General features: G+C 40.4%; 2 protein-coding genes across 2 annotated transcripts; both read right to left on the bottom strand.

The window, feature by feature from the left end:
- Positions 1 to 896: 896 nt before the first annotated feature.
- zgc:85858 (stress-associated endoplasmic reticulum protein 1) lies at positions 897 to 9,655 on the bottom strand. The gene is made up of 3 exons (XM_006808373.3): positions 9,399 to 9,655; positions 6,158 to 6,233; positions 897 to 2,576 (listed from the first exon to the last, which is right to left on the bottom strand). The coding sequence occupies exons 1-3, from the start codon at positions 9,480 to 9,482 to the stop codon at positions 2,536 to 2,538; spliced, it is 201 nt and encodes a 66-aa protein (XP_006808436.1). The 5' UTR covers positions 9,483 to 9,655; the 3' UTR covers positions 897 to 2,535.
- Positions 9,656 to 12,519: 2,864 nt separating this feature from the next.
- nppcl2 (natriuretic peptide C-like 2) lies at positions 12,520 to 15,056 on the bottom strand. Its single transcript, XM_006808374.3, has 3 exons — positions 14,820 to 15,056; positions 14,005 to 14,103; positions 12,520 to 13,401 (listed from the first exon to the last, which is right to left on the bottom strand). The coding sequence occupies exons 2-3, from the start codon at positions 14,101 to 14,103 to the stop codon at positions 13,090 to 13,092; spliced, it is 411 nt and encodes a 136-aa protein (XP_006808437.2). The 5' UTR covers positions 14,820 to 15,056; the 3' UTR covers positions 12,520 to 13,089.
- Positions 15,057 to 16,272: the final 1,216 nt, after the last annotated feature.

The raw sequence follows: 16,272 nt of genomic DNA, 5'->3' as shown, positions 1-16,272 counted from the left end.
ACATAGAGTGGACTATACAGGTCAGTGGATGTTCAGGGTAGTTTCTAACAACTGCTCACGCTGTGGGAATACACCTAGCAACAAGGTGTATTAGGAGGATACAAATAATTGTCAGGCAAAATGTCCTCAGTTTGATGAAATAATCCCCTCCCATAATACACCTACCGTAGCACAACACTGGCTTCATAGACATTTATCCTTTCTTACTTGAACAAATTGATCCGTTGGAGGCTGGATGAGTCACTTTGGTAATACAACTGATAAACAGATGTCTTGCCCAGAGGTGTGTATATATGTACTTTGACATTGGAGTTGTGTCATTTATTTTTATTGACTATTGCTGCTAATTATTTTGTATTTTGAGTACTACAATTGTAGTTTTTCCTCTTTATGTTTTACGTTATTGTGCTACTGATGTTAATGATGGTAACTCTGTCTTCTTCTGGGCTCACTGGTGGCGGTCAGTGTGCAGTCAGGGTAACGGGCTTCATGTTAGCACCCGGTTTGGTAGTGGAATTATGGATTGAGTGCGATCACTGAGGTGCTCCATACTGTTCTGCATCCTCCATCTGTCTCCTTGTTTCCCAACTTAATCTTTAGCAGGACAGGTTGATTTGTTTTGGATAACAGTACAAATTCAATAGTGCCAACCCCTCTTCTTCAGAACAGCTGTTAGTAAAGCAAGTTTACAATGATTAACTTCAGCCACAAGATGGCAGCAGATGGTCTGAGATCCTTCATCGGAAAGAACAATTCAACTCTCAGGTGTCATCAGAGACAGTCTTCACTTTCAGAGATGAATTCATGCCTGCACTGCCTTGTTGGTCCTACACGTGGCATTAAGAGGTTCTTTTTCTTACAGAGAAAGCAAAGACAAAGAGGAGCCGGGAGGCGTGTAGAGAAAAATATTGGAGCTTTATTTAGTATCAAAGCGGAGCGTGTCGTCCAGCCGAAGGAACGTCTCCGACTGCTTCACATGGAAACGTCAGCAGGAAGTTTGTAATGATGGAGCTCGTTTCATCAGCTTGTTTTACTTCATTTACAGCAGAAGAACTGAAAGTGTGTGGAGGGGAAGGGATTTAAAGGGGCAAAGCGCTGTTTTTAGAGCCTTAAACAAATCACATTTCCAGTCTGAATCCTGTAAACTTCACACGATGATCCAGCATGAACCTGCATTCACAATCACTTCCTGTGTGCTTTAATTCAACGTCTTTTCACCCTGCTGACAGTCTGTTCGTCGCTTCATCGGCACGACGTCATTAAAGCCCAGATTCATTTACTTTAAATGACTTTGGACCTCTGAAAATCTGAGAGCTAAAAGAAGAATTTACGAGGCCCCGTGAGACATTCGTAACTAGCGCTCACAGTTAGAAGATGAAGCTTTGACTTCTTCTTCACGTGATTCATGTATTTCCTGTTTCACGCTCACTCACAAAAAAGTGTTTTGGATGACGCAATCTGCAGATTTCAACCCTGAGTTCAAAATAAACATTTTATCTGTAACTTAACTATTTCATTAATTCATCACAAATATAACCAATCACAGCTCATGCAGGGTTCATTGTGAAGAAGATGCACTAAGTGTAAGTGAACGTTACCAGAGGAGAGATTAGAGTAACCGCTGTGGTTGAATCTAAAGAGCTCCAGCAGAAAAGCTAAAATTGCTTCTTTAAAGTAAATGTTTGTCTTTAAACCGTTTCCAATATTAACACTTATGATATGTGACTGAAAAATCAGCGGAATGAATTAAACGGCTCCTCAGAAATAAATAAATTTGTTCTTTTTGTTTGTTTCACATTTGAAACACTAAGTAACAAGCAGTCGTTAAACAGCGGTTAGCAACAGCACTCGAAATCACATAAATCACTGTGACAAAAATACAAAATTCACAACAAATACACTCAATATGAACTGAAACTAGAACAGGTGTGTTAGACTTTTAATTTGGAAGACATTCTTTTTTTTTTCACATTAAAAGTCTTCCAGGCTGGGCTGCTCTTGTCAGGCTTCAATGTACAAAAGGTTTAAAATCTGAGGCGTGCTGCATGTAAACATCTGTCTGAACCTTAACTTTGTCCTGTTATTACAATGATTCACAGTATGATGGCTGAGTCTTTCTGAGTAAATGAGCTCAGACTGAAAATCACGAGGGTTAAAGACCGAGCGACGGTCTGAGAAAGGAGGCGCGTTCACAGGATTTACGATTAATGAGCCGACAGCAGGAAGAACAGCGCTTTGTCCCTTTAAACCGGGGACTGAGAAAAGCAGCAGAGACGAGAGACAGCAGCTGGACGACCGACAGGAAGAGGATTTAAGACTTCATCTGACAGGAACCAATTATCAATATGTGATGGATCAGCTTCATCGACAGAGACGGGAGTAAACAAACAGACGATGTGCTGCAGAGAGAGAGGGAAGAGTCCAGACTCCACAGGTACAAGTGTGTGTGTGAGAGAGTGTGTTGGGGGTGTGTTTTGAAGGCGATGTGCCCCTCCCTCCCTCCATCGGGCTCAGCATCTCTGGGGTCAAAGATCATCACATGCCCTGCCTGATGCTCTGGATGATCTGGAAGATGGCTGCAACAAACAAAGGAGGCATTAGCAGCAGGTCACATGACGCAAAACTAGCTCATCCATAGACACATCAGAGACGCTGACACCTGTTTTCTTAAACACTTAAACTGTATTATTGCTCAGCGAATCAAACTTGGAAATTGTGGCACAAACGTTCAAAAAGCAACCACAAACGCCGCAAAGCAACGAGCCACGATCGCTTCCTGCGTCTTACTCCGAGGGCTGGAGGCCTGCCAGCCGCCTGTGTTTGTCACGTAACACTAACTACAGTATTTTAAAGAAGATAAATGTTATGAAACGGAGGTACCAAACAACCGCGTGCAGCAGAGATACGATCGCGTGAGTCGTGTTTGCAGTTTGACGTGTGGACGCGCTTGGAATGATGGCGAGGTGATGTGCTCTGTCGTTGGCTGCAAATGCAGAAGTCTCTGCGTTATCACTCTGCAGCTGCTCGTGTGGTTTCACACGTGTTCCTCACGAGCTCGCAGGAGTCTTAAACAAGAACGCTAACCGTCCAAAGACTCCGAGCGCACGCAGTCATGACAGACGTGTTTATAGCAACGTTTCTGTAAATAAAAGTACAGTTTGTGTTTCATAAGCTCCTCGAGTCTGTGAGGACTAACTATGAAGCAAAGACGCAGGGACACAGTGTGGTTTAGGAACCTGTCATAAGCACAGGTTTCCACCTTAAATGAGCTCATTTAAGGTGGAAACCTGTGCTTATTTCACCGTCAGTGTGTCTTCAGGTGTGGATGTTCCTGAGCACACGCAGAATCAGGTCAGTTTCTAACGCAGCGCTGACACCAACATTCACACTGTGCAGCCAAATCCATCAAGTCATGAAATCTCAATGACGTTATGACTAAATATGATGGAATCCACAAACATCTGTAAGAAAGTTTTTACTGTTCAACTAACGCAGCCACCAAAGATTCTGCTTTTTTCAGCAACACGATGCCAAAGCACATTGTTGTAAAAGAGCCCAGCTGCCACTGACCAGCATGAAGACTTGAACGGTCACCCACTGAACTTTATAAAACCCAACATATGAGCAAAGAGCTGCTTGAATCCTAGATGAAGTGAAAAAATGAAACATTGTGGTTTCAAACCACAAGCTTACATCCTAAGATCATGAACACTTAAAGAGTTACGTTAGAAGAACAACGGCCACAGCTCAGTGGGAAACATGCTCCTCTATGTGTCCATCTACCTACACAGTTACCTTCCAAGATATGTGCAGATCCACCTACTGACAAACCTACCAAACTATGCTCCCACCTACTTCAGGGCTCGCAAAATTTCAAAATCCCTGGTAGCCCTTCGGGCAGGGACTCTTCAGTTTTTGGTAGCCCAAAATAAATTTAAGTAGCCCGAATGAAAAAGAGAGCAATTTTTTGATTTATGTTTTGTTTCCTGTTTTGTTTCCGTTACAATATTATACATTAAAGTATAATATTGTAACGGAAACAAAACATTAATCAAAAATTGTTGAAACACAAATTACAACATTGTATAAAAATTACAATCATCAACTCAAATACTTGGTTCTAATTGAACAGAAATTTCTATGAACTTGTAAGAACTGTGAACATGAATCAGTCTGTGTCAGATCCTGAATCTGAAATTTCCACTGAAGTCACGGGTAAGAGGCAAGTGGGACCAAGATCGAGGACATTTGCTTTTTGAAGTTTGCAAAGACTGCTAAATTGTGCCAGTGGTAGTTCACTCTTTGTAACATAGTACGCTGTTCTAAACAGATTTTCAGGATTATTTTTAGTATGTTATTTGCAATTGGTGGCAAACACGCGTTGCAACTTCTTATCTTGTGCACGTTTTTTATTTTGACAGCAAATGCACACCTGAGGACCACTTATGTGTAGACCTGGTTATTTAGCTCGTCATATTGCAGCCACAGAAATTCTTTTGTCCATGAAACCATAAAGCTGCACTTTCTTTTTGCCTTATTGTCTGATTTGTCATAACTTTTCCGTTTTGTGGTAAGCTTTTCTTTGGCTGTCACTTCTTCACCCTGACCTGTCTTATTTGGCTCAGCAGAAATAAAATATATATCCTGCTGCTTTTACACACGCACTCACATAACGCTCAGCGATTCTCTGCGCGATCAACCTCTCACATGTTTAAGCTGCGGGAGATTTCACTTGTCATGTTTGCATAGTAAGCTAACGATTGATAAGACGATGTCAGAGGAATTGGTGCGCAAATTATCATCACTCACCAATCAGTGCTGTTGCTCTCTATACACAGTTCGCATGATTGCAAAGTGAAAGCAAAAAACAAGCGCAAATTCAAACGCGATTTCAATGTGTCACATATTGACAGTGGCTCACCGATGCCAATGACATAATTACCCAGCTACATTTCCGAAAGAATGCAAAAGCATTGACATATATTTTTCCTTCCTATGATAGGCCGACGGGCAGGGCAGAGATAGATTTTGGTAGCTCGACTGGAAAAATTGCTAGCCCCGGGACATCGGGCTAGCAATTTTGCGAGCCCTGTACTTATCCACCTATATACCAACCCATATCTATCTACCATCATACCCTCTACCTGCCTAAAATCATAGGTAACCATCTATATACTCTCTATGCACCTACCTGCCATTATGCCCACCCACCCATTTATCTACCTACTTATTAACTACCTGTGTAATGATCCATATACCTACCTACTGATATATGGCTTAATCCACTTTACCAACTGTCCTGTTTATCTTATCCATAGGCAAGTATTCATATACTTACCTATGGATGTGCCTGCCTACCTACTGAGGTATCAAGACTAGAGACACCCCATTAAATTTGATGATCGGGTGCTTTAATAGAGGACTGTTAATAGCTTTTTATCTTCAGAGGCTTTGATTGTGATCGCAGTTAATCCAAAAAGTAAAGCCAACATGTTTTTCTCTCTCCAGGTTTATTGTCACGTTAACGAAGATGTCTGTTTGCCACAACAGCAGAGTGTTGAGCCTCGTAATACTTTTTATTCACACACACGCTCCTAAATAGATGTAGCAATCTGCACATGTATTTTTAGTCACAAATGTGAAACTTTCACAATGTCCAGCACCGCTAGCATCAACTTCCTGTCCTTAAGAAAAGCCTCTTTATTCCAGTAACTCTGATACTTCCTTTAGTATGAAACAGACAAGTCTTCTGCTGGTAGAAGCAACATTAATCTGCTTAATGAGCAGGAACATCACGGGAAACCCAAACCGGCTCTATGCCTCAAAGCCACGCCACAAACAGAGATTCTATTGTGACGTACAATTAAAAAACAGGCCGAGAAAAGCAGGAGAGCTAGCTCCCATCTATTTAAAGTGACTGTTTTTGACATGTGTTACCAAACGCTAATTAGAGGTGGCAAGTCCTGACTGGCAGCGATAAAAGTGCAATCTGTCACAGGAAGACAAAACTTCTTGGAAAAAATGTGACACAGAGTTTCAAGAGCTGATAGGGTTCTGCAGAAACGCCACGGAGATAAGATCAGCTGAGCGGGAAGCAGAGCCCGTCTGCATCAGCAGCTGTATCAACATCTGTATCACCTGTAGGGGAGAAACTCACCTGATCCACAAACCACAAAGACGAACAGAGCGAGCAGCCACGGGCCCACCGGAGACTTCTCATCGTTTACTGGCCGCTGGAAAACACACAGAGAAACCACGCACCGTTAAAAGCGTCCCGTGGAAGCCTTTTGAGTTTTACTCCTACATAGAACTTGCCTCTTTTTATTCTGATGATGATGATGATAACACCTCGTGGTGAAAACAGGCGTCTTTGGCGTTTTCACAACATTTCACTTATGATACCTTTACACTGTTTACATTATATGCGACTTTGTTTCACACATTTCACTTGCTTAATCCTGAGATTTAAGCTTGTGCTTCATGAAGCCTCGTTTATGCAGCAGGGTGAGTAAAGTAGAGAAACACAACAAAAAAAATGACATTTTGTGACAGGTGAGATGGGAGTGTTGGCAGTAGGGGTGGGCGATGTAAACGATATACGACAGAAACGATATAAATTTGGCCAACGATAGAGATTTTGATTATATCGCTCTATCGCTATAGCGCATATTGATGATGTCATCAAGCTGCGCCTGTTTTGGTCGAAAGCATCGCAGCGGCTAAAACCGTTATCATCTGCAAATTATGGCGACAGTCACAGCAAAGAGATGAAGCACTTTTGAAATATGGGGAAAGCCAAAAACTGCGCTTCCTCCACTTCCGTAACATTGATTCATTAATGTTGAATTCTCTCGCAGCTGCTCTGTTCCCATGTTGTTGCAGTATATTAATAACTAACCTCGTATTGTGGATGAATAATCTCAGTTGTTCTCCTGACTGAAGTTTGGCCCGTGTACAGGACCCTGCTATGCGACTGCATTTGTCCCTGACCACCAGAATCCCTCACGTTAACTTTTATCGAGTGGAAAAAAGTTAGCGTTCATCCTCCAGCTTCACTGTGCTAATGTTATGCTAACATAGCTGTGTCGCTAGCAATCACGTAGCACAACATGTTTAGGTGGAAAGTAGCGAGCTAACTTCCTGTTAACTTCTAACTCCGTTAAATTTAATAAATTCTGTTTCCATGGATGTTAAACGTAATTGTTACACCTGGTAAAGCAGCAACGCTGATGATTTAATTAAAGATGAAAGAATTTAGACCGTCTTTAACTCTTAGTGTTCGTTTGACTTTGGGACCTGAAACAGACGGAGTTTTGGACCCAGATTCCTCCGCGAAGCTCCTCACTACGGCAGCCGTAATGCTCTGACAATCCATCAAAACATTTTTAACAGATTTCTGCAGCCAAAATCTGTTTGAAGTCAGTAAGCACATCCAGAATTCATACATAAGACACACTCGATTTTTGAGAAAATTAAAGGATTTTAAGTGCCTTACAGTGTGGAAAATATGTTATACAGAAGAAAATAATATATTGCGATATATATCGTTACCGCACGTGCTTCAAATTATATCGCAATGTGGATTTTAGGCCATATCACCCAGCCCTAGTTGGCAGGTCAACGCTAAGAGAAAACCGAAAGTCTCCAACAAACCAAAGACAACCTGAGAAACCGAACTGTAGACAGGACGGGCAAACAGAACGTGCGACAGCCGCTGAATATTTCAGCTAACATCCCCGCTGTAATCGTCCCGTTTCCAAGACTTCTGCTAGCAAATGAAAAGATTTCTGTGAACAGTCAGTGTTTACTGTGTCCACCTTAACGTATGGAGGTCATCATTACAGGGCCAAACCCTGGCTGATGAGATCCATTCATGCCTCAGAGCTCCAAGCTCTGACGTTTGATTTATTTTAAACACTAGAACTTTAAAAATGTTTAAATTATGTAACCCTGTTAAAATAAAACCCATCATGTTACCATTTGCAATATGTGGTATAACAGGAAGGCCACTTATACCTCAAACCACCGAAGACGTCACGGTAATACAATAATGAACGCAGCACTGGACATTAATGGCACACGTAGTTGCCTAGTAACGCACACTGTTTACATACATTTTGGCTGCTGTAACATAAGCTAAAGTTAGCTCGATGTGACTGAGCAGCAGGGACCATGTAAAGATGCCAGTATAGCCTCAGCATTGGTTGATTCACGTGGTGCTGCTTCAATGAAATATTCGTTGTGCCAAAGCAGTGCAAATATCACTAGAACTGTAATAAATGTATATTTAAACCAGATTTTAAGAGGGGTTTTACAGGTATTCAAACATCAAATACTTCTTTGTTCATCAAACAGAAAACACAACAAGTAGTTCTGTTATGTACGGTGTGACACCACCAACTGAATCAAGGCAAACTGTGGTTTTGTCACAGTCGCCCACCACAGACTGTAAATATCCTGAGCTAGCGTGCCTGCTGATGGCACGCTAGCTAAACGTCTCTGAATTTAAGCTTCAAAAGTACAAAGCTGGGTGTTTACAGATGTTTACTAAATCACATCTGTGGCTTCGAGTTCCTCGCGGTGATGAGAATCGCCTCACAGTAAAAAATGTTAGGCTGACTCTGTGTGTGTCACACTCATAACTGCTCACACACACAGCTTTGTGTACCCTCACTCTGTTGTTACACCAACCAAACCAGCCACTCTGCACCAGACTCCATTCAGAAAACAGCTCATTTAACGCTGCTCTCTGTCTGCACGGACAGAATCGAGCAGCTGATCTTCATTTAAACGGTCCGAAGCCCTTTGTTAAATTCGGCCTGCGTGTGATTCCCTAACATCACCTCCTTTGACACAAATTCTGTTTTAAATGTGCGCACTGAGCCTCCGCCCACTCCCTCTGTTTACACCTCATCACACAGAGGGGGTGGACGATTAAAGCCCCCCAAAAAGCCCACAAACACCCAACAGCTTTATGTGTGCGTGCCGATTGAACACAACAAAATAAACCTTTAATATATTAGAATAAAAACGTATTTCTATAAATTACAATTGAGTGGCGCGCTAAAACTCCAGCTTTCCTGAAGGACTCTGGCTCTCTTTAAGCTGACACACTAAGCAGCCACTCACAGCGCGCCAGCAGCGGGACCTCTGTTACTATCCCACCATTTCACTGGTTTTTAACAACAATTACACGCGGCATGATGGCGACTGTGATGGTAACAGAGCTCCGTGGCTAACTTAGCGAGCTAGCTGCTTCCTGGATTCGACTCTAAATAAACCAAACAAACGTATTTTAATGCTCACTTCTACACGAACATCACATCTGCAGACCACACGCCGGCCACAGCCCACAGGCTCTAAGTTAACGGGTCAGCCGTTAGTCCTGCTTTCCCTACCGACGTTTTCTGGACGTGTCCCCGCTGTGTGATCGTCTTGCTGTGTCGCTCGTTTGCCACTTTCATCCGCTGCACTGCCGACATGCTTCAGGCTTATTGACCGGTGCGGACCAGGAGGACGGAGGAAGAGGCGGGAACAGCCGGGATCCAGAGGCAGGAGGCGCGCTGGTAGCGGAGGAGAACGTCCCGGAGGAGAGGACAGTCAGCTCGTTCTGTTTCCGTGTTACCGTCAACGGTCTGCTTGATGTTAGCTGAGCGAGCCCTGACCCCGGAACTACTGACCTCGTCACGTGACAGGGAACAGCCAAATGTCTGCATGCTGCCCCCCAGAGGCGGGAACAATCTGTGCATGTCAGAAATTTCACCAGAAATTCAAAAGTAATTATATATTATATTCTTAAAAAACGTAGAAATATTCAAGATAAATGTAATATTATTAAACAATATAATGAAACTGGTTCAGCATCAGGAAATCTTATGAATGTTTGCAGATGATGTTTTGATCTGTTGGGAGAGAAGGGAGCAGGAGGAGGAGAGAGAAGAGGAAATAAGACAGATAACATGTGAGAGAATGAGGCTAGAGGATAAGTGAACGTGCGAGGAGTAAAAGGAGTGATGTAGATGAGGTTCCTGGGGTCAACCATCCAACTGACAGTGTACAAGAGAGGTGAAGAAGAAAGTGCAGGCAGGGTGGGGAGGATGGAAACGAGTGTCAAGGGTGATTATTTACAGAAGCAGCAAGAGTGAAACAGAAGGTTTATAAGATGTTAGTGAGACGTGCTGTGATGTTTGGTTTGAAGACGGTGGCACTGATGAACAGACAGAAGGCCGAGCTGAATGTGTTAAGAACTTCATTGGGAGTGATCGGGATGGAGAGGATGAGAAATTAGGAAGAGCAGTTTGGAGACAAAGTTGTAGAAGCAAGGCTGAGATGGTGTGGACATGTGCATAGGATGTTGAAAATGGAACTGCCGAGCAGATAAGATGCACTGTGGCAACTCCTAAAAGGAGGATCCAAAAGAAGAAGAAGAAGAAGAAAATCGCTTTGAAATGAGTGGTGATTAAATTCAAATTTTAGGTAACATGTCTTAAAATGTATTTCTTCTTCTCAAGTTTCAACTTAGACCACCTTAATAATAATAATAATAATAATAATAATAATAATAATAATAATAATAATAAGAAGAAGAAGAAGAAGAAGAAGAAGAAGAATATTCTCTTTTATTATTTCCAGTCAGGCTTTTTCAGTGTGAATGAATGGCATTTTCTCTAACAATGTAATGATATGATCCTTTTTGTATTTTAACCTTTAACCGGTAAAATTATTAACGCGTCACACATTTTATTAGATGTGTTCCATACACCACCAACACCATGAACCATCCACTGATGTAAATGGCACTCTGTTCAGAAAACCCTGACCAAAGAAGAATTATAATTAATTAAGAAAACTTGGTATTTGCACAAGATATTAATATCTATCCAAAAGAACTTCACGATCAACGTTTAATAGAGCTGGTCATATCACTGACTTCAACTAGAAGCTTCAAATTATGAGATAAAAGAGAAAAACTGATAAATGAAAAGTGGCAGTGGACGTATCATTAGAAAGCTTTAGGAAATATGTAAAAGGAAGTCAAGTGGTGTCTTCACTGTCTGTTTCAAAATAAGAGACTTCAGGTACACACCAACAACAGTGACACAACTCCAGTGAACTCTTGCTTTCATTATGTGTTTCATAATCTTTAGTTTAATAATTATCAGGTTTATTGTATATTTGATAGTCATATGTAAAAAAACAAACAAACAGACAAAATGTTTCCGATGTGAAAGTGCAGCACTAACCTGCTACATTTGACTGTGTTGATGAGGACTCCTGTATGCCTGGACCTCTATATTATGTATTAAAAAACATTACGGTAAAATCATTTAAATAATATGATTTTTTTTATATATAGAAATAATTTGTAACCCTAAAGAGTAATATTTATGTAAAAGTCAGTAAACTGAACAGCTGACCTGTTTATTTATCACAAACAGGTTTATGATAAATTAATGTTATTTGAGGAATACTCACACACACGTTTTTAAAAACACTTCTTCCTTGTTCCAGCTTGGTTTTAGTGAAGCATGCGGTGCGCAAACTTAGGTAACTGCACTCACTGGCATCTGCCACATGAGGGCGCACTAATAACACAAACTAAAGGAGTCTCACATGGAGACAAGGTAATAAACCGTTTCCTAAAGAAACAGATGAATGAACACAGGGTAAAAGAATAACTTTTCAAAACCAGATCACAGGCAATAAGAAGTAACCCTTGTGGCAAGGCTAATAAAAGTCTTCTGTTTTCTTGCTCATTTGCTGTGATTCTGTCTTTTCTGTTAAACTGCATATATAAATAACTCACTTTGCTAAATTTCATACAATGGGATAAACCTGTAAAAATAATCCCAGTGAGCCAAAAGCTCAGGCTTCAGACTTGCTAAACAGTCACCTTACACATTACTGTTTACTTCATAACAGCCTGACGTCATCTCAGTGGAGTAAGTAATTACAGTAAGGTGAAAACAGTTGAAATTAGGCTTTTATTTTAAAAAACTAGCGTTGATTATTATTTTGGTCATCTCATAACATTAATGCATCTTCATAACATGCTTGAAGAGATAGTTTGAAACTCAGATGTCAAAACTTGGGAGCGATGTCCCTCTTGAGTTAGCGAGTTCTTAAAAAGTAGGTTTTCTTTTGGTTCTCAGAAAGGTAGAGCGGTCCTGCACAGTATCTTAGCTGTTCCTAGGACTGCGCTCTTCTGGACAGAGATCTCCGATGTTGTTCTTCTCAAGCTCTTCCCTGAGCCCTTGTATTTCTCAAGTCTTTAACCTCAGAATGTTTTCCTGGTTAAACAACAGATAAATACATTCCTGCTGGTACAGAGCCATAATATGCATTCCTATTTATTCCTCTTCCTTGTTGGAAGCACCATAACGTCCTTTCAGTGTCACCATAAACAGGAAGTTCACACAGTAAAAACTGAAGCTTTCATTAATATTAATGTTGTAATAAATATCTGTGTGATGTTATTTACCTGTTGAATCAAAGCAACACAAGCCCAGTGAGGTTTTCTCTGTAGTTTATTGTTGCCTGCAGTCCATCCACACAAACACACACATACCTGCATGTTTAACACATGGTCGTCTATTAAGCTGCTTGCACACATGCCCCACTGCGATCAGCTTTCCAGTACATCACCCGACAGAGACACGTGTAAAAGCGCAACACTATCAGATTGGACATTCATCTGTCTTTAACCTGCCATGTCCTGCACACATTATCCAGACTCCGCCCCTCACTGGAGCAACACAGAGTACTTCCTGTAGTGAAAAGGCGTGCGAAGCGGATCATTTCCTGCTGTGAGCTAAATGCCTAATGTTCTTACACACACAAATATATCTACATGTTTAAAACATGTTCGTCTCTCACACACACAGAGTCCTGCTGGCTGCACTGGAGCCAGGTGTCAGAGGTCAGAGGTCATTAGTATGACTCTCTGTACGTTTCCTTTAGTCCTTTATTAGTAAAGTTCCAACATAAAGTCTTTGCCCAGTGGAAAAATTCATCCTTCTGGAGGTCAGAGGTCATGCAACGTCAGGCGGAGCTTAGGTCGTAGTGTAGTTACCATGGTGACACATATGTCTAACAGCCCAGACCACTCATGGACCCAATACGGTCCATCTTCATCCCAAAGCATCCTCTCCCTCCCATCATCGACTTGCGGCTCCACCTCCTCATCTTAGTCTGTCGCCGCAGGAAGTTGAGAAAGAACTGAGGGACTGCCTCAGTTCTGCTGTCCACTCGCTTTGCAAGGGCGTGGCTCACAGGCAGTACTGCAGAAGGAGTTGTGGAGGCCTTGGTGAGCTGTCCGGCTGATCCCTCTGTGATGTCATCAAGAGTGGGAGTGGCCAAGATGAGAGTTGAAAGACGAGAGCCAAACAGAGAGTGTAAAACCTGAAATACAGTCAGTAATCATCTGTGTAATTTTTCCTTTTCTAGTGAATGTTGATAACTGTACCTCAAGTACACAGAGTAGTCAAGTAATCAGATTACTCAGATTACACACTGGTCCCACATAACAGAACTTAGAGTAAGCCATATCATATATTTGTTAGTACTCTTGTAACGATGGGTCCATTAACCTTTCCCCCATATTTGAGTCTTTCCTTTTTTAAAACAAGTCTTTAAAACATCAAACAGATGACATTTTTTAAGTGTCACATTAATCTTCCTATTATGTGTCACTGATCTGTGGAGCACTGAAAAATCTTACACAGACTCACTTATGTTGATGACACCAGGTCACTGAGCTGTTAATCTAAGATCATCTCTGACTATGCAACAGCCAATTAAAAAGATGGAACACTTTGAATTTCACAGCTCATCAGTGAGATTTGTTTCATTGTATCTCTTTATTAAGGCTGAAATAATTAATAAAAAGAGCAGAAACTATAGATGAAGACGATGAATGAAGATAATGAGGACAAAGATAATGATTAAAATAAAGGGTGTAAAAAGAGAATGAAGGTAATGATGAAAAGGAAGTTCTCCACTGACCTGTTTGTTGTCTCGTTGAGGTGACGGTTTTAACTCCACAGCAACGGCGAGGAAGAGGAGGAAGATGAGGGAAATGAAAGGAGATGAGGCAGCAGCCATCTTTGTTTGTACAAAAAAAAATTAGTTAAAAAAAAACACACCACCATGACTGTTTTTAACCTATAAGCTTTAAGAAGAACACGAAATAGCTGAGTTAAGTGTAGCTCTGACTGAAGGTTATTATAGCCTACAGCGCCACCTATCGGTCAGAGGATTGTTGTGACTTGATAAAAGTGAATATTGTGGTGAAATAACCTGATCAGGAGATAAAAACTGATTGGGTCAAATTTTGTTGTGGTATTAAAAAAGAAACAAAAATATATTTTTAACACAAATTTGAATTTATTTGTGCATCTTAACAAATTTGTAGCTTTATTCATGTTTGTACAATTCTGTTTTTTTACAATGTGGTCATGAATAGTTTTTTAAAATTGATTATTACAGTCTTAGATTACAGATGTAGATTATAGTCTACCAATCTGAAGGTGTTTGGATTATTGAATTTAATTCAATACAATAGAGTTAAAAAACATTTTTAAGTAAAAGAAGGCTAGTTAGAAAATTTAGACTTAAAATAAATTTGGATTTTTGTTATTTTATTATTAGATATGAATTAATCTTCATTGGGTTATGGATGTTATTAAACTGGATTATTTAGTAAATTTCAATTTAGATTTTCTTTAATTTGATGAAATTTTGAAGTTTAAATGTCATTTTCTGATATTTATTAGTATTAGTAAATTTGATGAATAGAATAATAAAGAAGCAGAACTTACTGACAAACAGTTTCTCAAAAATATTCCAACAAAAATCAAAGTCAAATAAAAGATTCTGCTGGTCGTCCGATCAATCACAGTAATTGATTATCAGTCTCAGAAGAAGTCGTAAAAGCTTTTTTTTTTTTTTTTTTAACTATCACTGGTGTCTGTCCTGTCTCATCTCAGGACCAGTCAGTATCTGTGTGCCGGCGGCGGGCTGACACTTTTATACGACTCGGCGCTATGATGTCACACATTCTTACTGCTGTCACCCCAGACAACGGGTTCACACACTCACAAAGACGCACACACAGATGAATGTGGACTCAATGGATGCATGTGTTACAAAAAACACTCAAAAAAACAAAATAGATAAAAATATTCAATCGACAAAGTTTAATCATGAAGTTCTGGAGGAAGTTCAAGGAATCCTTGAAGAGGCTTCTTTGGTTTGAAATTGTTTCCTTTGGTGTTTTAATAGCATCTCGAAGTCCTTGTGTGTTTCAAAGACCATAGGAGTGTTCACAAGTTTCATGAGGGTCTCAGATTGTCCTCATTGTAGCTCCAGGGTCTTTCCTAGGTCAGTTTGAGGTGTCTTTACAACATTCAATGACTGAAAGGGTTGTGGGCCTCCAGATGTCATCTAGTGACCTGTAATAGAGCTAAAATGTCTTGGCTTTGAAAGCTTTCCAGGTGAGACAAACCCTCAAAACTACTCTCAAACAACTAGATGTTCTCGAAGAAGGCGAATTCTTCCATGAGTAATTAAGAAAGCACTAAATGGAAAGGAACAGGCTCATACAGTCCTGGAAATGTTTCAGGGTTCTTGAAAAGTTTCCAGGAGTCACAAATAGGTGCAAGTGGTATTTGAACATGTTCTAACAGTGATGACAGGAGACAGAATGGGCCTCCTTCTACTGTAGTTTCAAGCGTCTATTGTTGTCATTGAGGAAGTTCCAGGAGCACTTTCAGAGTTTCTGGAAACAGATGTTGTTAAAGACGCGATTGCAGTAGGGTAAGTTGGAAATAGTTTGTCTGATTTAGTCACTAAAGTACTAAAACTATAGTAAAGAAGTATAGTCTTTGAAATGTTTCAGGGCTCTTGAAGATTCTGAAGGTAAAAAAAACAAAACAGAAAACTTTCTAGTTCAGGGGAGTCAAACATAATTTATTTTGTGAATTAACAAATAGTTTTTATAACTATAATTTTATAATTAAAGGTCAGTCTGGACAATGAGATACCAGAACTTTATTTTTCCAAACACATTTATTTCTAACAATTTAAGCCCAAAGAGTTGTACTGAGAAATTTCCTTCTATACTCTGAAGAACTTCTAGGAGATTCTGAAGAGCTTTCAGAAGAGAAATGATCCTGTATCCCTGGAGGAGGTTTAGGTATTCTTTGTAGGCTAGTTCCACATATACTTGACAAAATTCATTTAGTTAAATGGTGTATTGGTTCAAGGTTTCCA

The sequence above is a fragment of the Neolamprologus brichardi genome, chromosome 3, assembly GCF_056152115.1.
Source record: "Neolamprologus brichardi isolate AB-2024 chromosome 3, ASM5615211v1, whole genome shotgun sequence".
Lineage (NCBI taxonomy): Eukaryota > Metazoa > Chordata > Actinopteri > Cichliformes > Cichlidae > Neolamprologus > Neolamprologus brichardi.
Note: the sequence above shows the minus strand (reverse complement) of the source record. Positions and strands in the feature narration are given on the sequence as shown.

Bases quoted from the DNA above. Each gene is read 5' to 3' on its own strand.
- zgc:85858 (XM_006808373.3), bottom strand. From the start codon at position 9,482: ATGTCGGCAGTGCAGCGGATGAAAGTGGCAAACGAGCGACACAGCAAG. The intron at 6,234-9,398 runs GTAGGGAAAGCA...TGTGTTTTCCAG, and splicing joins GACACGTCCAGAAAACGTCG to CGGCCAGTAAACGATGAGAA. The intron at 2,577-6,157 runs GTGAGTTTCTCC...TGTTTGTTGCAG, and splicing joins CTTTGTGGTTTGTGGATCAG to CCATCTTCCAGATCATCCAG.
- nppcl2 (XM_006808374.3), bottom strand. From the start codon at position 14,103: ATGGCTGCTGCCTCATCTCCTTTCATTTCCCTCATCTTCCTCCTCTTC. The intron at 13,402-14,004 runs GTCAGTGGAGAA...ACTGTATTTCAG, and splicing joins CTCAACGAGACAACAAACAG to GTTTTACACTCTCTGTTTGG.